Below are 26,398 nucleotides of genomic sequence, written 5' to 3'. Positions count from 1 at the left end.
CCCCTTCCCTTCCCCCTCCCCTCCCCTTCCCCTCCCCTCCCCTTTCCCCACTCCCGGTGCTGACGGTGGTCAAGGAGGGGCTGGGTGTTCCTGTTTACCTGGCGAGATAACCTGTGCGGGAGCCCTGGGTGCACTGTGTACCGAGCACAGGTTATGCAATGCAGGGCAAGCACTTCGAGATTTCTTTTCCTGCTAGTCACCTTCAGATTGTTCTACTTGGGAGGCAGCCGGGTGGTTCTGGGATCAGGAGAGCAGTGTAGGCATGGTAACCCCCCTAAGAGTTAACAGCAGCCACCCCTCTCAAGAGTCTGATGTGTGCCAGCTGTTTTACAGATGTGTTCTTGTGATTAACCCCACCTCACACGGGGCAGGCTTCCCCAGGCACACAGCTGGGAAGTGACAGATGTGCAAGTTTTCTTCCAGCTTTTCGGACTCCAGGGCGTTGGGGTCTTTCCCTACACCAGACTGCTGCTTCTGATTGTGTGGAGTGGGAAAGCCTGTGCAAGTATTTACTTCTTGATCTTGCAGCCAGAGAATCCTGAGGCCCAGGCACTGAAGACGCTGTGAATTGCAGTTGGGTGGGTGGGGCGAGAGGACAGCCTCCCTGGCCCTGGGTGCTGGGCTCTCGGGACTCAGCGGGGGCAGGTCATTTGCAGGTCATTTTTCCTCGCCCATAAACTATCTCTGGGGTGTCTTCCAGCAATGTGATTTTTTTAAAAATCAAGTTTATTGAAGTTCAGCTTACACACAGTAAATGTGCCTCATTTCAGGTGTCGAGTTCTGTGAATCTTGACAAACCTTTGCAGTCCTGTCACCACCACCACATTCAGAGTATAGATTCCTTCCATCAGCCCGGAATGTTCTCCTGTGTCCCTTTGTGGCAGCGTCCTCCCTTCACCCCAGGCCCTGGCAACCACTGATCTCTTTTCTGTCCCTGTAGTTTCAACATTGTGGTTGTTAACTGGAACCTTTGAGGAACCAGAGTTTGTCGTTGTTGTTTCTGCAGAAAGCATGTTCACATCAGGGATTTAGTTTAAAACCTTCCCAGGCCTGTCTGGGGTCCAGCAAAGCATCCAGCAGGATCTCAAAGCCGCCTGTCCTGTGCTTGCTGGCTCTTGTTAGCTCTTGAGGAACCTCAGAGAGAGATCACCTAGCGCTTTTCCAGCTGCTCTGTGCTTGGGGAGCTGCGGACTGAAGCGGGGAGGCCGAGAGACCGCAGGGTCAGAAGGGCCTTAACTAGCTTACTTTTATCCAGTTTTATATTGAGGTTCTGCATGTCTTTGACTGAAGAGTTCTGCTGCTAAAAAAATTAAAAGTGGGGAACATCACAGATTGAATTAAATCCCTTTATTTCTATAGTCACTTCCTCTTGCGACCAGAATGACATCCCAACAGCTGACCTGGAGAGCTGGGCTCCTGTCTGCCTCGGCCACTTCATCTCCCTGCCCCTGCCCCACACTCAGTCCCCAGCCTCACTGGCCCTTTCTGTCCTTCCAACATGCCTGCCTCAGGCCCTTTGCATCTGCTGCCCTGCCTGGCACATTCCACCCCCAGATCCCCATGTAACAACAGCTGCTTCATCATTCGGCTGTCACTGCACAGGCCACCTCTTCAGAGAGGCCTTCCCTGACCTCCCAGCCCCTCCGTCCCATTACGGGGTAGGTTCATAGCATTTACGAGGACTTGACATTCCCTTGTTTGTGGTTCTCTCCCGTACAGTTTCCGCTCCTTGAAAGTGGACACCGCCTTGCGTACCTGTGAATCCCCACACCTACAATAGTGTCAGTGCTACAATAGGTAGTGCTCACTACCTGTGTGTTCATTGATTTTTATTTATAGGGAGGAAGCTGAGGCCACAATAAAGGAAGTGACCGACACGCCCAAGGCCCCACACAAGTCAGTGGCAAAACCAGGCTTTGAACCCAGGGTCTCCCTGGCTCCTAGTTGCAGCGCCTATTTTTACACTTGACGACCCTTCTGAGTCCCTCTCAGTTCGTAACGATGACCCTGAGATCTGCACGTTAATGACTCTAGCGAAAAGACAACTGTGGTCACCGCACTTGGAGAGAAGCGTATGGAGTTGGGCATTTTCTAGATTTTCAGGAATGAGGGTGGAAACCCCAAGGAGTTTCAGGGTGCTGTCAGCTAACAGAGCATCAGGCAGCCCTGGGCAGCTCCCGTAGCAGCCCTGCTGGTGGGAAGGCTCTGGCCGTGGCGTGGGCCCCCGGGCGGCCCTGTGTGAGTTCACTGGGCTCTAGCTGTGCAGGCTGAAGCTGGGGGCAACTCTGGGAGCTGCTGGCCTCTCAGCGGTGATGTCTCTGCAGGAGAACCCTGGACTAGGTGTCCAAAGGTCTGTTGCAACCTCATCCTAGCCCTGGCCAATTCCTTGTCCCTTCTTGGAGCCGCGGGCTTCGTCCTTTTTGAAATGGAACGAATGATCTTTGCTCTGCCTACTTCTCAGGGTTGTTGGACGGCTATGGACATGCTCAAAATAGTTAAAAATTCCCCTTGTATATTTTTGGATAATTCATCCACATGGTTCAGAATTTCAAAATTTCAAAGACATAAAAGGGCGTACCGTAAAAAAAAACAACCACCCTCCTTTCCATTTCTGACGCCCTGTAAGAGAAGGCAGACAATGCTACCCATCTCTTGTGTATCTTGAAAGTGCTATTGTGAATAAAACCAAAGAATTACAAACATAAGAGATTATTTGATTGTTGCTGTTGTTAGCATTTTCCTCCCTAGGGATTATTATTAGGATTATTTCTTAACCTGCCCCTCCCCACCTCACCATCCCCGGGGAAATCTCAGCCGGTTCTAAATCCTGAACACATCCGAGTTCTGCTCACCCACCCTTATCTGGGACGACACAAAGGCCTGTTATGTAAACTGGTCTGTGCACCTCACAGGGGACGCGCACACGGGTCGGCCCTGAACAGCTGCGCCCCTTTATTCGGCCTTCTGTCGGGGTCACTGTCCCCATGCTGGGAAGGCAGCCAGCGTCCTCCCACACAGAGCTCAGTCTCTGCCCTGGGGCCTGGGCTCCACGTTGCGGGACCTTGCGCTCCATCGCTCTCCTGGTCCGAAAGTGCTTCTTTTTGTTGTTGTTGTTGCGGAGCACAGGCTCCGGACGCGCAGGCTCAGCGGCCATGGGCCAAGGGCCCAGCCGCTCCGAGGCACGTGGGATCTTCCCGGCCCGGGGCACAAATCCGTGTCCCCTGCATCGGCAGGCGGACTCTCAACCACTGCGCCACCAGGGAAGCCCAAGAAATCTGTTCTTGATGCCGGTGACAATCATCCTCATGGCAAAACGAACCTGCCTCCTGAGGTTTCTGCCAGTTCCGAGGCAGCACGTGCTGTGGGAAATGGTGGAATGGGGGCCAGTGGTAGAGCCTCGGGCCCCAGGTCACAATCTTGGCTTTGCCGCCTGGGGCACGTTGCATCACCGCTCCTGATCTGTTCACCTGTCAACCCCGAGCTTAAGGACCTGACGCACAGCAGAGCATCAGCAGGTGGGAGCTGACACGGGCGTGGGTCCCCAGAGAGAGATGGTGGCCTGGGGCTCGGGAGGCTCAGCTTCTCAGCCTGGCTGCCCAGCTGCCCTTGTGCACTGATCTGCTTCGCCAGCTATGAAATGAAGGCAGAATCCCCATGTCTGTGCCGTGGAGGGCCGCTGTGTATGAAAAGGCGAGCCCACTGGGGTCACAGGGGGGTGGCATCGCCCAGACCGGGCCTTCTCACAGCTCACGGCCTCCACCTGCCTTCTTTCTTTGCTTCCATCCCTTTGGTGTTTCGGCCTGTTTGTGTTTTCCTTCCTTCTGTCAGCCCTGTGTGGCCCTTGCAGAGAGGCTTTGGGCGTGAGGGATCGTGAAGCTTAGTAGTAAGGGGGCAGCCCTCCCTCCCTGAGTCCCCCATCTCCTGAGTTTTCACCACTGTTCTCGTGCTCTGTTCTGCCTGGTCCTTGCAGCCACCCGGTGAGACCCCATTTCACAGACGGGGAGATGAAGGCCATGTGTGGCAGGTCTGAACCAGAACCTTGCCTGCCAGCTCCTCGTGTGGCGCCTTTTCCTCATTGCTGTTCACGCCCTCTACCACTACCAGCTGCCACACGCACGTGTGCGTGCACACACACAGACACATGTGCATGAACACACACGTGGAAAGGTTTGGGACCAATGTGAAATCTGGGCCGTCGTGTATCACTTGCATTTTACATTTTCTAACATTTTGATTAGCGGTGTCACATCAACATACTAATGCCATCTGCTTGTTAAACAAATCCTTATTAATTCAGATTAATTGGCAGAAGTGGTGCTTATGGCCAGTGTGAACAAAAGAAAGCGCCTGCCTTCTAGAATGGCCTATGTAATGCTGGGGTTTTTTTTTTAAATAAATTTATTTATTTATTTTTGGCTGTGTTGGGTCTTTGTTGCCGCGCGCAGGCTTTCTCTAGTTGCGGTGAGCAGGGGCTACTCTGTTGCGGTGCGTGGGCTTCTTATTGCGGTGGCTTCTCTTGTTGTGGAGCACGGGCTCTAGGCGCGCGGGCTTCAGTAGTTGTGGCTTGCGGGCTCTAGAGCGCAGACTCAGTAGTTGTGGCGCACTAGCTTAGTTGCCTCGCAGCATGTGGGATCTTCCCGGACCAGGGCTCGAACCCGTGTCTCCTGCATTGGCAGGTGGATTCTTAACCACTGCGCTGTTTTATTGAACGTACAGCCAGTGCTGGTAGGTAGAGGCGTCTGCAACCTGCTCTGGGGATGTAGTGAGTCAGGACCGTTAGTCACTAGGAGCGCCCTTCTCCGTGGGTTACATACGCATCCCCTCCCTTCTTACCTGTCCTGCTTGGCCTTGCAGGCCTCCCTCTCCTACCCCAGGAAGAGGTCAGAGTAGCCCTAGACCAGGTATGTGACTTTCCACACAGGTTGTTTAAAAGGCGACAACCTGGAGCTTAGATGTGTCACTAGGACCTGTCCCTCTCAAAGTGGTCTCCTTGGGAAATTGCATAAGTATTTCCGGATGTTGGATCACAGGGTGGGTCTGATGACTCAGAAGGGTCAGAGGCCACTGGAGAGAGCCTGCCACGCTGTCAGGAGGCCTTTGGTCCCAGATGAGATCTGACTGTGAAAGCAGAGTCCAGGCTCACGTCAGGCCGGGCCTTGCCCGAGGGCAGTCGCCATGTGTGGGCGACAAGGTTCATCCTGATCCCAGAGGCCTGCAGCGGTGACCTCCACCTCACGGCGGACAGTCAGTGGGTCATTTCCCTTCCGCATGTCAGTTTCCTTGGGCGCCATGTGAGGAGGCTGGACCACATCACTGAGGGATTCCATTTTCCCTGAGGAAAGTTCCTTGTAGTTTCAAGCCAGGTAGTCCCCACCTCTGCCTTTTTTTATGTCTGAGAAGTGTAAAAATCAGATTTTTTTTAATTAAAAATACTCTGTTTATATTTTTCAGTGAAGCACTTTTATTGTTTTGGTTTAACTTGTTTTTTACTCTCGGGTTTTAAATCTGTAGTGGGGACACGAACAGTGGATGATTTCATGATGAAAAAAATGGATCACAGGATAAACTTCAGTTTGCCAGCTATGAATTGTCAGTATCTGCCATGTTTGCATTACAGATGAAATACATGGGAAAAATCAACCTTAATATTGAAATCACAAGGTAAATACCTCAATGTAAACTCCAGCTCTGCGGTCTGCATCAGGTTATTTTCCCCAGAATAAGCTCTTGACCAGTATTGGCCGAATGAAGGAGCGAGTGAGGGAGAGGGCGGGACGGGGGGCGGGGAGAGGCGGAGGGGCATGTCTGCGCCGGAGGTGGGTCCGGAACCTCAGCTTGCAGAGTGGGGTCCATGCAAGAGCCGGGGAGATGGAAGGCCCCCGTGTGCTAGGATGCCTGGGGCAGTTTGCTCTGTGTGTCTGTACGTGTGTATGTATATCAACACGTTATTGTTTTGCTTTACGTAAGTCAGCCTTACCTGACCATCCTGTCCAAAGTAGTACTCCACCAAGTTCCTTTTTAAAAAAATCTTTATTGAGATATAATTCATATACTGTGAATTCCCCCATTTAAAGTGTGCAATTCAGTGTTTTTTCCTGTTGTTTTGAATACTCGCCAGGGTCAACTTTAGGATATTTTCATCACCCAGACAGGAGCCTGGTAGCTATCAGCAGTCATGCCTGTTCCACTCTCCCCCAGCCCATCTCTGTGGAGCTGCCCCTTCTGGACACATGTGTACATGGAACCACACACTGTCGCGGGGTCCTTGGGTCATGTTTTTGAGGTCTGAGTTACTTTTCATCCCTTCCTCGCCCTGCTTAGTTTTTCTTCCTAGCACTCCATCCACCCCCCAAGTCACACTCACCGTGTCGTTCTGTGCGTCTGCACCTGACACTGTGCCTTCCCCATGTGTCCTGGCAGGTGAGTAAAGCACTCTCTCCAGGTGATGGGATATTCCCATTCATCCTCTCTGAACTCAGTAGGTGTAATCAATATGAAAAGTCCCGTGTTCCTGAAGCTCTGTGGGATTTGCTTGTGTTGCGTTGATTCATTCCTTCTTGTCATTCTCCCTGTTCTCCTCTGGAGGTTGCGCAGGGCGGGAGCTGGGCTTAGGGTCTGGCCTCTGTAGCGACAGCGTGTTCTGCTGGGCTGTGTTCTGGCAGCCCGTGCCCCACCTTCCAGATCTCTGATTTACTTTTCAGCTGCCTCTATTCCGATGTTCATTTCATCTTTTAGTTTCTGTATTCTGACAATTACGTTTTTCATTTCCAAGATCTCCAGTTGGTACTTTTTCCTATCAGCAATATTTTCATTCTCAGGATATTATTAACACTTCTATTTTTCCCAATTTTTCACTATGAAAAAGTTTAAAAATATAGGAAAGTTGGAAGGATAACATAGTGAGCCCCATATATGCTCTACATAGATTTAACAATTGCTTGTGTTTTGCTGAATTTGCCTTATCTTTTTGTATGTGTAATATAAATTTTTTTATTTGAAAGTAAGTTGCAGATAGCATGATACTCCACCCCTGGATACCTCGACATACAGCTTTTAAGAATAAGCACAGTGTGTTATCATACCTAAGCAAATCGTTGTTTCTATAAGCATCTACTTAGTCCATTTTTAAGTTTCCCCAGCTTCCTCCAAAATGTCTTTTATAGAGTTTTCCCCCTTGAGCTGGAGTCCAGTGTGGGTTTAGTCCAGAACGATGCCTCACTTCTGTTTTGATGACTCATGTTTTTTAAGAGTCGCTTTCTGGATTTGTCTCCCGTTTCCCTCGTGGTGTCTTTTCCCTTGTTCCTCTATCCTTTGCATTTTCTGTAAGCTGGGGGTTGAGTTTAGAGGTTCAGAGACACTCGGGTGGAAGGGTTTTGGCGAGAATGACTCACGGCTAATGTTTGCACCCACACTGCCCCATGGCAGGTGGGACGTGATGAAGGTCCCCCGCTGGAGGTGAGGCCAAGTTTGATCTCCACTCACATTTATTGTTAAAGATTCCTTTTTGCTCCATTTTCCTTTGTTTCTTGGGTTATAATTTAAGAGCCACGGCCTTGAGCTGGCCTCTTCTGTCTGGAGCAACAGACAAGCTAAGTGAGATGAAAAGGGGAAAACACCTGAAACTTAGAAGGTGCTCTGTCGAGCTTAACTGTGGTTGTTGGCTGGAAGTTTCCATGTGACACCCAGGACAGAAACTGCACGTCAGTGGGTTCAGGGTTTGTTCTGTGAGTACCTCCTCTCTCCCAGGTGCTGTTCTGAGTACCTACAAAAGGAAGACACATGAGATGTGTCCCTGTGCCTCGGAGCTCATGTCTGGCTTGGGGGACAGACGTGCAAGCACCTAAGGAGCATGAGTGCCGTCCATACTGCTGCTGCAGGGACTGAACTGCCAAACCAGGAACCGAATCATGTGGCCTTACAAGCACACGTGTGTTTAATGTGGCCATAGCAGGACCAGATATCTGAAATTCGGACTGTTCCTGCTTGGGTGCCATGCTGTCACGGGGCTGCTTGCCTGGTGCCCAGGACACAGACGATGTGCAGTCCTCTTCCCGGGCTTGGAGCTGGGTGTTGAAGGAGGACAGTTCCCAGTGAGGAAAGACAGGGGCTGTGCTCCAGGGCTGTGTTCATGCGCAGCCCCGGAAGCAGGAGAGGGCCTGGTGTTCATCCAGTCAGGGGAAGTGGGACCCCGTGGGGCGTGGGAGCCACCTTCCTGTCATGCTGGAAGGTATGCTCTGGGCCAAGGAGCGAATGGGTTGGCTTTGTCTGATGCTGGGTGGCGGCCCAGCCACAAGTCCTAGTCCGGGTGCTGCGGCCCCTGCTCTTGACCTCCCTGGGGGGCACAGATTGCTGCCTGACGTCCTGCCTGGGTTTCGTCCCCATGTACCCCATTGTGCCTGAAGGGGCTACAAGCAGGTAAGAGGCCACCTGTGAGTCCCACCTTGGTAGCCAGCACAGGGCCACCAGCTTCCCAGGCCCTCCTCGCTGTACCGGGAGCTCAGGCTGCCCACATCCCCCATGGGCGGAGGCTGGGCCTTTCTTCCCACCAGGACTTAAGGACAGGCTGACTGATTCCTGCAGGAGGAGGCGGTTTCATGAAAAAAGCACAGGACATGGTCTGTGGAGGAGCCGTGCACACAGCGAAGGGCACAGGTTTCGGAGTCAGACTGAGCTCTCCTTTCCTGTGCCCTGGGACCCGTCTTGTAAAAGGCTCTGAGATGCACCTGCAGGGCTGCCTGAGGATGGAATGTACCGAGACAGCGAGCTCCGGCACAGTCAGCCTGGAGGGGCTCACAGCGCGTCTGTCACCTTCATCACCCGGGTTCCCACCACTGTTCGCAAGATGCTGGAGGTGAAACACAGATGCCAGGAAGCCATCTGATCACCCTTGGTCCCCCGGCTGGTGGAGCAGGGTGGGGAACCAGGGGTCCCGCCTCCCTTCTTCCAGTGGTGGTGGCTCTACAGGGAGAGCTGCATGGTGACAAGGGACACAGAAAGTTGCCTCTGACGCTGGGATCCTGAGCAGTCATGTTTCGGGGGCGGGAGGAACCTGGGCCCAGGAATCTGTCCGCAGCCCTTGTCAGCCGCTGGGAGGCGCGTCTGTGTCAGGTCCGCGCACCGCCCCCCCCCCCCCCCCCGCCCCCGTCCGGTGTTGCTGCCCCGGTTCTCCTCACTTAGGCTCCATCCCCTCCGGCCTGTCTCACCCGCTAACACATTGGAGGTTTTGCAGGGTCTTACCGTCGCTTCTGGCAGTGCACCTGCCTCTCCGCCGAGGCTTGTTTTCAAGCCCGGGGCTGAGCTCTTCCCTGAGGACTGAGGCAGAAGTGACAGCGGCTGGCCGGGGAGTAGCTTGCAGACCACCTCCTGGTTCAGACTCCCCACATTCCGAGACACGATGAACAGCAGCATGGGGGCTCGTATTTGGGTCTCTCCAACCAGTTTTGGGAGTTTTGTCTTGAGAACTAATTTTTCCAAAGTCCCTTTCTGCTATGAAGAAGCAAGGAACTTCCCACTGCCGGCCTCGTCCTGTGGGAGAAAGGCTGTTCAGATAAAATCCTCTTCTGTTTCCATCGGGAGGGATGGTGCTGGACAAAGGTTCTGGGACCTGAATCGCCAACGGTGCAGTTGATTTTATTTATTAGCTTTATTTAACCTACTAAGCAGAATTGACTTCCCACCGGGGCACATGGGAACCCTCTCTGGAGAGCAGCCCTTGCCCCGCCAGCCTCATCTCGCTCCCACTGGCCTGACCGCAGGACCTGCCCTCAGAGGGCTTCCTTCCTGGTCAGACGCCTGCTCTGCGCCAGGTTGCAAAGGAATGAGATGGGGTCTGTCCCCACCAGAGCCCGTTTTTTGTTTTATTTGTTTTTTAATTTTTGGCTACGTTGGGTCTTCGTTTTTGCAGGCGGGGCTTTCTCTAGTTGCGGCGAGTGGGGGCTCGTCTTCGTTGCGGTGCGTGGGGTTCTCATTGTGGTGGCTTCTCTTTTTGCGGAGCACAGGCTCTAGGCGCGTGGGCTTCAGTAGTTGTGGCGCACGGGCTTCAGTAGTTGTGGCTTGCGGGCTCTACAGTACAGGCTCAGTAGTTGCGGCTCACAGGCTTAGTTGCTCCGCAGCATGTGGGATCTTCCCGGACCAGGGATTAAATCCGTGTCCCGTGCATTGGCAGGTGGGTTCTTAACCACTGCGCCACCAGGGAAGTCCCCAGAGCCCGTTCTTGATGGCGAGAGGCAGAGTTACAAACCAGGAGCCCCGCACATACAGCCCTGGGCCAGTTCCCACCGTGAACCGTTTCGTTTGGCCTGCTCAGTGGTGATTTGCTGGTTTGTTTTTTATTGAATTTGCTCTAGGCAGGATATCCTTTTCTGTCACCTTGCTGCATTTTATGTTCCCTTCCTGGCCCCCAAAGGCACCCAAGTTTGGGACAGGTGACATCCTCTGTGGTGTGTGCTATCATAGAGGCAAGAGTCAAGGGCTGTGGACCACGAAGAAAAGAAAGCTGAGCCCGCGTGGCGTGGGGCCCAGGCCTGTGCATCGGGGAAGCTCCACTGACCAGGTGACCTTGAACTGGGGCCCTGACGGTTAGGTAGGAGTTCACCAAAAGGTCAAGAGGAATGCAGTCTATCCTAGAAAAGGAGATAATGGCAAAATGGTAACACCCTTCATGGGTGTGGGGACCCAGAGGGACAGTGTTAACTGGGAGTTGTTAGGTGTGGAGCTTAGAAGGGAAAATAGCCTCGTCCCTCACCTCGATACCGTACTTCCCCTTGAAATTCCCACCCCACATGTCTGAAACTCACCTGACTGACCCCTGCGGAGCTGGAGGGGGGCAGCTGCCCTCTCCCGAGCATCCATGCTCTGGGAGCCCTTTTCCATCATGGTCGGGCCTCAGTCCTACCCTCTGTGCCCCAAAGATGCTTCTGGACTTCACTCTGGGTATCAGCAGCCCAGAGAATTTCCCCCAAAGTCAACTGTCAGATGAGACAGCCTGGCTGGGAAGGTCAGAGAAACTGGCGATGCGCCCGGTGGGAGGTGGGTGGCAGGCGGGCGTCGGGGAGGGGGCTCGGGTGTGATCCGTGAACGAGGCCCCCGTTTGTCTGTCCAGTGAGTGCAGGTGGAGAACTTCCAGGTGGGGAAGGAGGTGGGCGGGGGTGGTGGCTTCAATTTGGCAGGCAGGTGCTCGTCCAGCCGATGGACCGTGTATTCATCGAGCACCTTCTACCTGGCTTATGCAGAAAGCCAGCCAGACACAGCCCCTGCTCTCAAGAGTCCCACGTGAGGTAGGGACAGTAAACATTTAAGAAGTGTGCGTGCACGCCTGTGTCCAGCTAGGCGGTGCAGAGGCTGAGGCGGGGCTGTGGGGTGCGGGGCTGGGATGGCGAGGGTCTGAGACAAGAGCGTTTCAGGCAGGGGCCTTGATGCGGCCTCCCGGGAGCTGGACATGCGGGGTGGGCGACGGCAGGAAGTCGGGGCCTGTGGGGCCTGCAGGCGATGTGGAGGGCTCGGACGACGCACTTGAGGGTGGAGGCCGGAGAGCGGAGGGGCTGCAGGATCTCAGCCGGGTTCTGGCAGCTCCACAGTGGCTGCTGTGCGGGGTGTGGGCTGGGCGCTGGGCGGGTGGAGGCCGTCCGCAGGGAGCCTGGCGCCGGCTTGGCTGTGATGCGTGTGAAGGAGCAGGAAACGCAGAGCAGAGGAGCCTCCACACCCGTGATTTCCTGGGCGCTGGGCTGCTGCCGAGGTCTGTGCCGGGGAGCAGGCAGGCAGATGGGCTGGGACCCAGCACGATGTCGAGATGCCTTCCTCGGCCAATCACTGCACCTCCAGAGCCGGCTTTCTCCTCTGTGACGTGGGGCTCACGGTCCCTGCCCACAGCCCCGTGAGACCCCGAGAGAGGCCGGCACCCGCCGCGGGTCCCTGCACTACCCCTGCACAGGTCCCCACTGCGTCCATGCGGCACTTCTGCTCTGGTTTCTAATTTTCTTTTTTTTTTTTTAACTTTTTGGCTGAGTAGTTGTGGTGCACGGGCCTAGTTGCTCCACGGCATGTGGGATCTTCCCGGACCAGGGATCGAACCCGTGTCCCCCGCAATGGCAGGCGGACTCCTAACCACTGCGCCACCAGGGAAGTCCCTGCTGTGGTTTCTAAGGCAGAGCCCGGGCCTGTGCTGCCCAGGAGATGGCTCAGGACGACGCTGCTCTGCTCGCCTGGGTCTCCGGTAGCTCAGGTGTCTGATAAGCCTCATTAACCTTCTCACCAGCCTCCCCGGGGCCCTGCCTGGTGGAGGAGCTGTGCTTGGCTGCCCGGAAAGCGGGGCCGCTCCCAGCCTGGCTTCACCCAGCTCTTGGAACACAGGGGGCATTCGGGCCAAGCCATAGGGCCGCCTCTGTAGGACCGTCCTCCACGCAGCAGCCGGCAGCTTTACAGACATAAGTCGGGGCACATCCCGGCTTTGCCTGGGCTTCCTGAGGACAGCCGTAGGCAAGAGTGTGCGCGGAGCTCATCTGTTTCTAGAACAGAGAAGGGAGGAAAGGCTGTGGAGGCTGCATTCTCATGTTGGTCCCTCTGTGGGCAAGTGGGGCTTGATCGGGCCCGGCATCCCCTGCCCTGCACTGGCTGAGTGTCAGTCCATAGGCTGGCGGGTCCCTCTCATCTGGGACCCGAGTCCCGAGTGCTCAGTGGTTTCCAGCGGGCCTCCCGGGCTAGGATCCGGGAGGCTCGAAGGCTGTTTCTGAGCGAGGCTGGTTGCTGTGACAATGGCTGGAGCACAGGGTGCTGCTGAGACGTGCGGAGCGGAATGAGAGGCGTCTGATACACATCCCCTGCTTCGGACGATCTGCCGCCGTCTCCCACCATGGTGAAGTAACACCCGCCTCAGGCTCTGGCTCCGGCACCGCCAACGGCCTCGCCTTCCGGGGTGCTGCTTTGCTGCCATCTGGCCACGCTGCCCTTGCTGTGTTTCCAGCGTGGCAGGCTCTGTCCTGCCTCTGGGCCTTTGTCCCCTGCGCCTGAACACTGTCCCCACGACTGGCAGGAGCCTCAGCCCAGGGGCCGCCTTCTGTGACCACCCTGGGAGGTGCCATCCGGGGAGGCCCTCCCGTTACCTTTGCTTTCTTCAAGGTGCTCGTCCCCCCTCTCTGCAAGTGTCCCACTGGCCTTCTTCTCCTCTGCCTCCTTTTAACTGGAAAGGGAACTCTGTTCCTGTTTCACCCCCTGCAACGTTGCCAGTCCTTCCAACAGGGGCTGAGACATGGCTGATGTTCAGTTCGTACTGAATGAACAAATGTGTGGTCGTGCACACAGCCCGGTGTGCCTTTCTTTGAGCCCTTTACGTGTTCCACTTTGCATTAAAGCTCCTTGGCGTGTATTAAAAACACCAGCCCCAAATGATGCCAGCTCAGTAATACCGTTAAGGGGACGCGTTTATCCAGCCCCTTCTCTGCGCTCGGCTCTGAGCACACTGAGTCTATCATTCACCCTTGCGGCACCTTTTTTGACAGATGCAAAGTGAATTAGGTTTTAGCCTGCAGGCATCAAGGCGGGAAGTGACAGGACTGGTTCAGGATCTCAGGCTGCTGGCCCGAGCACTGACCCTGCTTTTCTCTTCCCCTGGCTCTGATGTGGGGAAGTAGGATGAGAGTATTTCCAGTCATGAGAAGGACCTACTTTCCAAAAATATTTCCTCCATTACTGCCCAGATTTCACGAGCTGGTTGACCCAGATACCGTAATCTGTAGCTATTGTGTTGGGTTTTTATTTTTAATTGTTACCGGTTACACTTGTGTATGATGGTTCAACAAGGCTTGGTCACCGGATACTCCCCTCTGCCCCCAGCCTCTAGGGGCAACCACTTCCGGCTCTTCTCTGTTTCTCCTTCTCTTGCTTGTGTTGCTACCCCTCCTCCCCCAGGTACACGCATCATCTATTGACTTCCTGCTTTGGAAGATGAGGGTTTAACTCTCAGCACTACCCTAGCCCCCATCACACACACGCACACGTGTGCACGCACACGCACACACACACACACACTTTGCATCCTCCCAGTAGAGGTGTGTGGTAATGTTGATTAGATCAGCATTAAGTTCCTTTCAGTTCTATTCGCAAAACATAGCCCCAATTTGATCACTTCTCCCTAACTTCACTGCTACGACTGTGGTCTTTTACCTGGATTATGGCCACAGCCGTCTAACTGGGCTCCCCGTTTCTGTCCTTCCTCTTTTTTTTTGGCTGCATGGCTTGTGAGATCCTAGCTCCCCGACCAGGGATTGAGCCCGCGCCCTCAGCAGTGAACCCATGGAATCCTAACTACTGGATCACCAGGGAATTCCCTGTCCTTGCTCTCTTTTGATCTGTTGTCCATACAGTAGTCAGAGTGATCCTGTTTAAAAATAAATTTGATTGGCTCAAAACTCCCTGGCTTCCCCTTCACTCACAGTGAAGGACAAAGTTCTTGCTGTGGCCTCCAGGGCACTGCATGATCTGGCCCAATTCCTCGGTCATCCCTCATTTCTCTCTCCCCTTTCACTCTGCTCCCAACACACTGATCTTCGTGCACCAGTCATGTCTCTGCCTCAGGGCCTTTGCACTTGCTCTCTCTCTCTCCCTGGAATGCTTGTCTCGAAGGCATCTGCACAGCTGGCTAACTTTCTTCAGATCTTTACCCAACTGTTATCTCAATGAGGCCTTCCTATCTAAAACGTCATTCCTCACCATACTTGATAACTTCTTCCCCTGCTTGTTTTTTCCATCTTATCACTATCTAGCATACTGATTATTGGATTACTTATTTTATGATAAGTATTTTATTTATATTCTGTATTAAATATAAACAAATATATATCCGTATTACTTGTTATTATCTTACTTAGCACCTGTCTCCTGCCCTAGACTGTAAGCTTGAGCCCAGGAATTTGCGTCTGCTTCCTCTGCTCTCTCTGGTACCTAGAACGTAGAGCAGGTGTCCAGTAAGCGCTGTTGAAATGGCTGAATGAACACATTCTGGTTAGTGAGAGCTGTTCACGGCTGAGCCATGTAGCACTATCTTTCATTCCCCGTGCTCCCTAGTTTTTCCTGGTGGTCGTGATCATCTTGTTTCTGCGTGGGGTCTACGTATTTACCATTAACTCGGCTCCAAATCCTCCCCTAATTGGCACACTCACCCTCTCCATCTACCCCACATACTGTGTAATTGTCCCCGCAACGTCTTGCTGCCTCTCAGTTCCATCTTCTTGAAGAAGTCTCTCCCAGAGCGTTCTTAATTTCTGTTTTAGATTTTCTGTGGCTAGAGGAATATCCTGTGGCTAGAGAATATTCTTCTCACAGAAGAATACAATCTTCTGAGATTCATTGAGGCTTATCTTAAGATTTAAGATCTTATTTAATCAAAGATTAAATACTTGGTATTGATTTTTCTTCAAGCTCACTGATTCTTTTTTCCTGTCTCCATTCTGTCGTTAAGCTCATCAAATGAATTTCCCACTTCACTTACTGTACTTTCCAGTTCTAGAATTCTGACCCTCTTAAAATATGTTTTTAGACATAATTTCCGTTTCTCTAACTGAAATTCCCGATTTGCCCACTTAGAGTGGTATTTTGCTCCAGTTCTTCGAACATATTTTCCTTTAATTCTCTGATTATATTTAAAGTAACTGCTTCAAAGTCTTTGTCTACTAAATCCAATACTTGGGCCATTTTGGCCTTATTTTCTATTGACTGCTTTTCTCTCTTGGGGTCAAATTGTCTTTTTTTTTTTTTTTTTTTTTTTTTGCATGTTTAGCAGGTTTTTAATTGTATACTGGAAATACTGGTTGATACTGGCTAGTGACTCTGCATCGTGTTGGAAGGGCACTGATTCATGTCCTAGTAGTCAATTCAGTGACTGACTGATCACCTTGAACCTGTGTGGCTTGTCTTCATGTTCTGTTAGGGCAGAGAGATGCAAGTCTGACAGTGTTTCTCTAGCCTTTCACCTTGACAGAACGCGGCCTCCAAACCTGAGAGCTTGGTTTAGGGTTTCTTGGGCAGGTGTCGGGAGGCCTGCCTCTTGCCGTGGTCCTCACTCGTAGGGCACAGCCTTCCTGATGTCTCAGCTCCATATCTGGGTCCTTCGCAAGGTGCTAAGGAGGCCTCTGCCCCGTGGCTGGGTTGGAAGTTCCCCCAGCACTGTTCAGCCTCCACCTCTGGTGTGTTCTCACCCCCAGAGGAGCCGCTCTCTGGTTAGAACCTGGGAGCCTCACCCTGTGCGCGGAGCCCGCGGGCTAGGACCCACCAGGGCCCCCCAGTCGCTCCTCATTCCAGTCCCACTAGGTGCTCCAGGCTCCATGCCCTGCTTGGAGTCTAGCCCCCTGTCCTGTGGTCAGAAAACCATCCCCAGTAGAGTGCTGGCAATTGTGAGGCGCCTTCCATGAGTTTTGCTTCTTTCAAGGATTAGGGTCTTGTGCTGTGTTGTTTACATCCTGAAAACTGTAGCCTCCCATGTTTTTCTCAGTCTCCCGGTTGTTTAAAGAGGGAGGTCTCGAAGGCCACTAAATACTCTGCCAGAGCTGGAGGCTCCCAACCGGCCATGTCCTGGCTTGCGGCTTGGCTGCTGTCTTGGGATCTCCCTACCACCCGGGGTTTCCCTTCGCCTCTCTTTTGAGTTGAATTCTCTTTCTGGATCCCCCATTTCCTTCGTGTTGGTTGATTTCAGCAGCTTCCTTAGAAAGGGTGGCAGGAAGGTAAATTTTTTGAGGCCCCTATGTCTGAAAATGCCTTTGTTAAACCATCGCACTTGACTCAGTGATTAGGTGGAGAATTCTAGGCTGGAAATTATTTTCCCTTGTAATTTTAGGCATCGTTTCATTGAATGTCTAATGCAATATGGATCTTTTCTGTGAAGCCTTCAAACCAGTTTTTCCTTTCTCTCTTTTGTTTTCCCTGCAACTTTTTAGGGTCCTTTCTTCTTCCTCACTGTTCTGGAACTCCCACTGTTCTGGAGTTCCCAAGTGTCTCGTGGGTCTGTTTTCCTCCATTGTGTACTTAGTGGGCCTTTTCAATCAGTTCTGGGGAATTTTCTTGAAGCATTTCTTTGATTTTACTATTCTTTTTTTCCAAAACTCTTACTATCCTGATGGTGGACCTTCTAGGCTGGTTGCACAATTCCTTTTCTCTCTTTTCCATCTCTTTGCATTTTCTTCCCCTACTTGGAAATTCTTCAAGTTTATCTTCCGACGCTTATGTTGCATTTTTCATTTATGCTATATTTTTAATTTTCAAGAGCTCGTTTCTCCTTTCCGAGCGTTCCCTCTAAAATGAGAGTGTTCTTTTATCACGTCACGGACCTTTTCTCATCTCTGAAAACACTGATGATTATTTGGGAGATTGTTTTGAGAAACTCTGCCTAGTTTCTGTTTCCGCCAAGTTGCCTTTTCCCGTGTCTGCTTGGCCTCTGTGTTTGATGCTCCCCTCTGGGGTGCGGAGGGGAGTCCTAGGTCATCTGGATCCCAGGCTGGTGTGGTGCCGAGGTCCCGCCTTTCACGTCACCCCCGCGTGAGCTGTGCCCCGGGGCCTGCTTCCTGGAGCCTCTCACCCTGCAGAGCAAATGGGACGTCTCAGGCCGGGGGTTTGGTTTGGCGAGTCGTGGCTCAGAGCGTATCAACCGGTGGACCCCTCTTGTGAGGCCCAGGAAGAGGTGGTCACCTCCACAGTGCCAGGGCCAGAAGCCCTGCCCGCAGGAACTGTCTGAGGCCTCTGGGTCTGTCCCCACCCTGGACGCCCCTTGAGAACGGGATAGAGAGGCACCCAGAGTGCTTGTGCCAGTGGAGGAGGGTGGATGGCCTGTGGCTCAGGATGTCATCTTCAGGGCCCCGAGGACCTGTGGTCTGCGGAGCAGAGAAGGCAGGCCCTGAGCCGCTGAGAGCCCTGGACCCGCCCATTCTGGTGCCCTCCGCGGCTCAGCCTCCTGGCCCGGGCACAGTGACCATCCAGGTTGGCCCCTGGCCCAGCTTCCGCCGCCCTACCTGGGGTCTCTGCCGCCATCCTGCTGCTGCTGCTGGAAGCCAGGGATGCTCCCGCCCCGCCGGGCGCCCATCCAGGCAGGCCTGGCAGCGGCCCTGATGGGTGCTGGTGAAGTGAGGACCTGGGCGGGAGGAGGGTTGGGACCGGGGTTAGGGTTAGCAGGCTGTGCCAGCTGATGGCAGAGGCCGCCTGAGAGGAGCCTCCCCGGGCCGTCCCTGCCCAGCGTGAGCATCTTCCCTGGCGCCGCTGAGGCAGAACAGAGATCCCGAGTGCTGGGGGCCTCCCGACGGTGGGGGCAGCGGGCACTCACGGCCCAGAGGGGCAGGCAGTAGACACGGCGCCAGCAGCGAGCCTGGTGTCCAGGGCAGAGAGGATTCGGGGTCCAGTGTGCTTCCCGCCACGGTGCAGAACCCACCCCCTTGTCTTGGGACTCTGGAGGTGGAAACGGGGCTGCCCGCCTCCACGTTGCTCCCCCCGCCCTGCTCAGGCCGCTGAGTTGCCTTCCAAGGGCTCAGAAGGCCCCTCCGCTCTGTCCACCTTCTGGCCCGTCCTACGTGGGGCCTGCCGGGCTGTGGCCGGTGGCCTGCCCCCAGAAGCAGCACTTTGGGGGTGGGTCTGGGGGCTCGGCCTCCCCGTCCCCTGTGCTCAGCTGCACCGCCGGGTTCACGGGACCCCTGTTCCTTTAGCTGCAGATCTGGGACACGGCTGGCCAGGAGCGCTTCCGCACCATCACCCAGAGCTACTACCGCAGCGCCAACGGGGCCATCCTGGCATACGACATCACCAAGAGGAGCTCCTTCCTGTCAGTGCCTCACTGGATCGAGGACGTGAGGAAGTACGCGGGCTCCAACATCGTGCAGCTGCTCATCGGTGAGCGGGGGCCCCTGCGGTCCACCCGTCTGTCTGTCTGTCTCAGTCTCTCTCTCCTTTCTAAACAAAGGGCAAACAGAGCACAGAGAGGGCTGAGCTTGGCCAGGTAGGAGCGGAGCCAGGACCATGATCTAGAAAATTCGGGGACTTCCCTGTTGGTCCGGTGGTTAAGACTCTGAGCTTCCACTGCAGGGGGCACGGGTTCGATCCCTGCTCAGGGGACTAAGATCCCACGTGCCACGAGGCACGGCCAAAAAAAAAGAAACTTCGGATCCTGCTAATCACTTGTAAAGTTACAGTCAAAGTGGAAATGAGACGACGCAGGCCAGGAAGCGGTCGCCACGTGGCCGCACCTTGGTCCAGGCTAGTTCGGTCTTCATCATGTGTGTTCTCATAACCCTGCCTGCTCCTCATGTGTCAGGGATGGGGCCGAGGGGCAGAAAAGTGAAGTCATTTATCCCGTCCACATAGCCTGTGAGCATGTAAACGTGGCCGATCGTGATTCAGTGGCCTGCTCTGTCGGCCACCCTGCAGGGGGTGCTTCTCAGGTGTCCACGCTCCTCCCAGCCACTCTGAAGTCTTGGTGGAGGGCAGACGCCGGCACCACCCGCAGAGCATCTCACTCGGAAGCACTGGGTGGGCCCACGCGTGTGCATTTCTAACAAGTTCCCGGGTGACACAGTGATCCCACTTTGAGAACCGACGCTGCAGGGGGTGCCGTGACCTCCATTTTACCTTTTCCTCCTGCATAAACTTCTCGGGCCTGGATTCAAGAAGCTTTGGACCATGTGTGTGGTCCCTGGGGTGCTCGTCCCAACAGTCAGGCTGATTCCTCTAAGGTGAGCGAGTGCAGATGGGCCTGGACTGGGGTGTGGGTGCTCTAGGCGGACTGGACTCCCCGGGCAGGAAGGGAGTCCTCCCTACGTGGCCCGATGCTCCCCTTTCATCCAGGACTTTTTTTTTTTTTTTTTTTTTAGTTTTTTATTTTTTTGGCCACGCCGCTCAGCTTGCAGGATCTTAGTTCCCTGACCAGGGATCGAACCGGGGCCCCCTGCAGTGGAAGCGCAAAGTCCTAACCACTGGACTGCCAGGGAATTCCCAATCCAGGACTTTTAAAATAAAACATTCTATCATAGAGCACTCTATACAAGGACGTAAAAGGAATAGCGTAACAAACCCCAGATTCAGCAGAGCCAGCAAGTCCTGTCCACGGTCATTTCAGCCCTCGGCCCCTCCCCCGACCTCATATTATTTTGAGGCAAATCCCAACACCAAATGATTTCATTTGCAAATGTTCCAGCATGAATCTATAAAAGATACAAACACTTAAAAATATATAATAACAGTACGCTTTTCACATTTAAAACATACTGACATCTCCTAATACAATCAACTTAGCTGATCTGTGGTCAGATTTATAATTGCTCATAAATATCACATGTGGTTTTCTTTTCAGTTTGTTGAAATCAGGATCCAAATAAGTTCCAAACATTGAAATTGGTTGCTGCATTGTTTAAGGTTACCAAAGAAATTGTAGATTTTTTTTTCTTTTTTTTGGCCATTCTGCGTGGCTTGTGGAATCTTAGATCCCCGACGCGGGATTGAACCTGGGCCCTGGCAGTGAAAACAACAAGCCATAACCACTAGACCGCCAGGGAAGTCCCTAGATCTTCACAGATGCTTATCTATTTTTTTGTCCCTATAATCAGATTATAAAAGTCAATCACTTAGAGACTTAAAAAAAATTCTTGTAGAAATTGGACCAAGGAGCAATTGACCAGATTATATAAAACATAATGAAACATCTCACACCTCATGGGAGAAGGAAAGGTGTGCTCTCAGGGGCAGCTGTAGTCTGTGCTCTCATTATCAGAAAAGCAAAATAATCAAAACCCACAATCTTACAGAGAATTAAAAAATTCCAAAGGAAAATATGAGAGCATAAAAAATCAGAAAAATGACAAAATTTTAGCCAAAAAAAAATAGCAAGGCCAGATTTCTTTAACTTCAGCATTGGTGGAGTGCCCGCTAGGTGCTAGCTTGTGTCCACTGTGTCATTTAATGTCTGCTCTGCAGAAGGTGGTGTCGTAGATGGGGGGCTGAGACTCAGAGATGGAGTGAGTTACCCGAGCGTCACACAGCAGGTGACAGGAAGCTGGCGTCTCTACCCAGGTCTTCTTCCAGCTCTAAGCACCATGTTCTTTTCACCAAACCTTCCCGCTTCTATTTCTTAGGGAAAAGCAATAAAATGCACAAGCCCCTGGCAAAAATAAGGAAGAGATGAGATGAGGGACTAAAGGATGGAATAAGAGCATTAAAGGTAGACTCTCCCGGCTCGCTGCCTTTAGCTGTAGCCGCGCCCACCTGGGCCCTGGGCCTCACCACTGCCCCACCTCCCCGCAGGGAACAAGTCGGACCTCAGGGAGCTGAGGGAGGTGCCGCTGGCCGAGGCGCAGAGCCTGGCAGAGCACCACGACATCCTGTGCGCCATCGAGACGTCGGCCAAGGACTCGAGCAACGTGGAGGAGGCCTTCGTGAGGGTGGCCACGGAGCTGGTCATGCGGCACGGGGGCCCTCTGCTCAGCGAGAAGGGCACTGACCACATCCAGCTGGACAGCAAGGACGTCGGAGAGAGCTGGGGCTGCGGGTGCTGACCGGGGTGCAGGGCAGGCAGGCGGGGCTGCCCCACCTCCTCCCGCCCTGTGGCCTCCTCGCCCAGCCCTCCAGAGCTGGCCTCCAGGGTGCCAGCCAGATAAAGGCCTGGAATTACCCCGCCTGTGGCCTGGATGCTTGATGGGAGCACTGCCCTCCAGGAAGGAAGAAGCAGGATTCCTCCCGCGGGAGGCCCTGTTGGCACAGGGTAGGGTGTGGGGCCCTTCCTGCCAGCCAGCTGCTGTCCCCGCCACACGCGGCACGTCCCAGGACTGGCACGAGCCCAGCGGTGCGGACCTTGGCCCAGGGGCTGGGAGTGGGCCTCCTGGGCTACACGCTGCCTGGTTAGGACCGTTTCACACGAGGCTGTAGCAGGGTGTTGCTTTCCAGGGATGTGACCGGAGCTCCGGGTCCTCCCAGGGCATTCCAGGGCCTCCTGTGCAGGAGCAACGGCCCAGCAGACTCAGTCCTGAGCTTCGTCCCGGGGTTTCCCTACCTCCCTCCTTCCTTCAAGGCCAGCTCCTGCCTCAGCCGGGCCTCCCTGTCCCATTTCCATGGAGCTTCTCCTTTTCACCGGAACAACGGTGGGTCACAGCCCACAGCGCTCGTCTGCTGGCTTGGGGCCCAAAGTTTTGCCACTCAGGTTGCAAAAGCAGTGAATCCTTTAGCTCTGGCTCTCAGAAGCTGGGGGGTAGTGGGAATGAGACAGGAGTGCGGACATTTAAGGGAAAAGTAAACGCTCGCACCCCTGAGCCCAGCCTGTCCCACCTGACTTGCAGAGATCCTTCGTGCCACGTTCAGAGTGCCAGCTCCCCCGCCGCTCCCAGACCAGCTTAGAGAGTTTCCTGCACAGAAAAGGCGAGGCCCTGGCAGGCCTGGGTCTGGGCCCACCCACTCTAATGGTCTCTGCATACGCTGGACACTGAGGTTAGACAGCAGGGGACCAGGGTCACTGGGGCCCTTGGAAGCAGCACCGTTCTCTGGGTGCAGCTCAGAGGAGCGCAGGGACTGGACTGGGGGAGCAGGTGGTCTTCCCAGGCCAATCCCAGTCACTCCCATCAGCCCAGTTCAGCCCTGCAGGCCCCCTGCCCCAGTGTGGGGTCCCAGGAAATCAGCTGCTCTCAGAGCCATGGGCGAGGCCACATCAGGGAGACACAGCCCAGGGCCCCTGAGAGCCCAGAGGTGCCGCACAGCTGCAGTCGGGCTCCCTGCCTTCCATCCCAGCACCTGGTCTGCGTCAAACCCTCCCAGGCAGGCCTGGACACAGAGCAGGAAGTCAGACCTTGCCAGGCAGCCCCAGGAGGCAGGTCAGGCAGGGCTGCTGGCCCTTCCAGCCGCGGAGGCTGAGCCTGGTCCTGGAGGGGAAGGACGCTGGCCTGGACGGGCCAGGAGCTGCTGAGCAGGGGTCAGCCCGCTGTCGGCCGAGTGGGCTGGGAAGTGGGAGCAAGAAGGCTGCCTGGCTTCCCTCCCCCGTCCCTGCTAATGGGATGGGGCCCAGCCCCTCCACCTGCACTGAGGGGTTCCCCAGAGAGGGGCCCCCTTCAGGCCAAGGGCAGAGGTCCTCCAGCCCCATGACCTCTCTGCAGGGGGCTGATGTTTGGGCAGAGCTGGGTGTTCAGTCCAGGCCCAGCTGGGAGAGAAGTCTCACGAAGACCACCTTGCACAGACCTGCTGCTCTGTGGGGTGGGGTGCATGCAAGGAGCAGCGGCCGGGACTGTGCCCCAGTTCCAGCGAGCACAGGTACTGACCCCGGGCCCAGGGCTGCCTCACAGGGCTTAGGGAAGGAGGGAGGCCCCCAGCTCACCTCCTCCAGAAGGAGCCCTGCCGGGCTGCCGGCAGCATCTGGCAGTCCGCATCCAGGGTGCACAGGTACAGGAAACACCGGTGACAGGGGCTCACCTGCCACCTTGGGCTGTGAGCCATCCCCCTACTCCTGTGCCCAGAACCCTGCACAGGGGAGGGGGCCTCACGGTGGCCCTTCCTCACCCAGAACCAAGGAAGCAGCACTTCACTCTCTCCTTTCACAATCCCAGGGCCCAGTGGGTCTCCTGCCACCCATCCTCCGCATGGAGCAGCCTCGCTCCAGGGCTGTAGCCTAGAACTCAGGGGTCATTTCGGGCTCCCCACTTTCTCCCCCACCCTACAACCGTGCCCCCTGCCCCTCTGCCCAGATGGGCCCCATCCCCTCCCCTGGATGCCTCCCTGACCTCCTTGGCCTGGGCTTCCACCAGCCCAGGCACCATCCTGCTGCTGTGAGGGGGGCAGCTATGAAAGGTCCCTCCCCCATCCTGACACCTTCCAGTCGCCCCCGGGCCCTCGGGATGTCCATCCTCACGCGGGTGTCCAAGGCCTCACACAGCTCCATTCCTTCTCACCTGCACCGTCTTGCCCACAGGAGCAGCTTCTGTCCAGGCACACCCCTTCCTGCCCTGCCCCCCTTACCGACCCTGCCCTTGAATACGTGCCATTTAGAATCCCACAGATGACCAGCTGGTCCTTTGCTCATCGTACCCCCTGGCAAGAATGCATTCCTTCCCTACCCACCCTAGGCCTGCGGGCTGAAGCCATTTCCTACGGAGGCTTCCCGTCCTCCGTCTCAGAGCCAAATGCTAGCGCTCAGGGCCTCCCTGGGCGCGCTGCTGGCTGCCTGCTCTGGGGTGCCCTGGCAGATAGGGGCCTCACTACCTCTCTGGGCCTGAGTCCCCTGTCAGATGGGCCCGGACGGATGGACTTGGCCAAGGTACAACGGGAAGTGTGTAAGACAGCACAGCCCCGCCTCTTCCCTCTCCCAGGGCCTCTTCCTTTGTTTATAAGTTACCCAAGAACAGGAGCAGGTGAGGTCAGGGGTCAGGGGCCAGGAGAGGAAGCCTGGCAGGAGGGCCAGGAAGTGTCCCAGCCATCGGGCGGAGGAGGGCGGTCTGTGGCCTGGGCTGAAGGACCAGTGGAAGGCTGGTGTTTTATACTCCCGGGAGGGGGACAGGCAAGGGACAGGGATCCTGACTCCTGAGCCAGAGAGGTGGGCCCGGTCCAGAGGGCGGGTGGGTGTTGGGGGTGGAGCTCAAGGACACAGGCCCCAGCAGGCGTGAAGCTGAAGGAAATTCCTAATTCACATTGAATGCAGTTACTTCTCCCCGGAGGGCTGCCGAGGCTGGGGCCTCAGAGACCTCTGAGCCTGCACCTGGGCTGGGATGGGGAGGGCCTCAGCCCAAGGATGCCATGGCATTTGGGGATTTTTCACATTGCCTATTTATGAATATATAAATCTTTATAGCGAATCTATTTTTTAAAACATGGAAAAGTTGCCTTTATGGAGACTTAGCAGAGCCAGAGTGTACGCATTCCTAAACTATTAAACGTTTCTGTAACGAGCCGGCAGCGCCCAGACTGGTTCTCTTGGCTTGGAGCTCAGAGCTGGCTCCAGTGCCCACGGATCCACAGATGTCCCACCTGCCTGGCCGGCTCCCCCGACTGGCCTCCAGGCCCACACACTGCCCCCTGCCCGTCTGTTGCCCAGAGCCCTGTTAAGACCATCGGGACCTCTGGACGGAGGAGCAGACAGTGCCTCAGGGGCAGGGAGGAGCTGGGGTTGGGTCCCATCTCTGCCAGGGATACCTTGGGCGAGTCACTGCACCTCTCTGGGCCCCAGGATCCCTCATCTGGTTTCGTGTTGGGGAGGCAGGTTGGGAGGTGCTACTTGGTGAACGCCAGGGGCATCAGCCCAGCAACCCTGCGAGGCACACACGTATTACCATCCCTCCACCCTTGATTTATTCAGATGAGCCGACATGCTCGGAGTAGGGAGTTCCCTGCCTGAGTCCTGCAGCCATGAGGAAGTACAGCTGTTATTGCAAGTCAGGGTCTGCGAGGTCCCGCAGGGCAGGATGGGTCTTGCTCATCACTGTTCTCCAGCACCGAGCCCGGATCCATGCGCACAGTAGGCGCTCAGAGAGCTGCTGAGCACCTGGATCAGAGCCTTGACCCCCAGGGACCCCATGAGTCCATAGCCCCCCGAGATCAGTGGAGCCCGTCCCTGGTCCCTCACAGAGGGGGCCCCTGCTGATGGGAGGGCACAGCTGCTCAGGGCACCAGGTGTGCTGTGCCCACCTGCCCAGCCTCCCCCAAGACAGGCTGACAGGCTGGGGGTCACACCAGCCTCCACTCAAACCCCAGGTCGACCCAGGCTGGTTTGTGACCTTGGACGAGGCGTTCCTCCACCAGAGCCTGGTTTCTTCGGGACACGGATCCCTGCACTGCCTGCATCCCATCCCAGGAAGCCACTGCGAGGCCCGGGGAGCCGGGTGTGGGATGGGTGGGTGGGAAGGAGAGGGATGGTCCAGGTGGGCCACACTCCAGGCACCTGCCAACCATCTTTCCAGGGACAAGAAACACCTGTCGTTTGAACCTCCTGCTCTCACTGAATGCGAGGAGCCCCACCCAAGTGACCCTTGGACGAAAACCCTGTAACTGGGCCATCTGAGCTGGGCCCTCCAAACGCTCCCCAGGGGCTGGCTGTCCCAAGGCCCCCCCCTCGCCTCTGCCCACCCCATGGGACTGCCCAGACCCGGGGGGAACTCGGACGGCACCAGGTCCAGTCCTGGCCTTTAAGACAGGGCACCTGAGGCCGGTGTCCAGAGGGACCTGCTCCAAGTCCCCACTGAGTTCGCTCCTGAGCCCCTGCCTGGGGCCAGCCCCGGGCTGGGTGTGGGTCCCGGGGCTGAGTCTGACCCTGCCCGGCCCCTGGGGCTCCCAGCGCTCCAGCCCTGCCTGACCCTCTCCGCTCCCTGCACACACTAGCCCAGGGGCTCGGCCGAGGGGCGCCTCCAGCCCTGCCTCCAGGGAAGGGAAGCCCCCCCACCCCCACCCCGGGGCCCAGTCCTGTGCCCTCCCC

The 26,398-nt window shown here is 55.4% G+C and overlaps 1 protein-coding gene across 1 annotated transcript; it reads left to right on the top strand.

Annotated features, from left to right (window-relative positions):
- Nucleotides 1-10,109: 10,109 nt before the first annotated feature.
- RAB43 (RAB43, member RAS oncogene family) lies at nt 10,110-25,232 on the top strand. The gene is made up of 3 exons (XM_029242889.1): nt 10,110-10,552; nt 18,675-18,858; nt 21,262-25,232. Exons 1-3 carry the CDS (start codon nt 10,382-10,384, stop codon nt 21,510-21,512), a joined length of 606 nt encoding a protein of 201 aa, XP_029098722.1. The 5' UTR covers nt 10,110-10,381; the 3' UTR covers nt 21,513-25,232.
- Nucleotides 25,233-26,398: the final 1,166 nt, after the last annotated feature.

The sequence above is a fragment of the Monodon monoceros genome, unplaced genomic scaffold (assembly GCF_005190385.1).
Source record: "Monodon monoceros isolate NGI ecotype Baffin Bay Population unplaced genomic scaffold, NGI_Narwhal_1 Super_Scaffold_3, whole genome shotgun sequence".
NCBI lineage: Eukaryota > Metazoa > Chordata > Mammalia > Artiodactyla > Monodontidae > Monodon > Monodon monoceros.
This window is presented reverse-complemented; position numbering and strand designations above follow the sequence as displayed.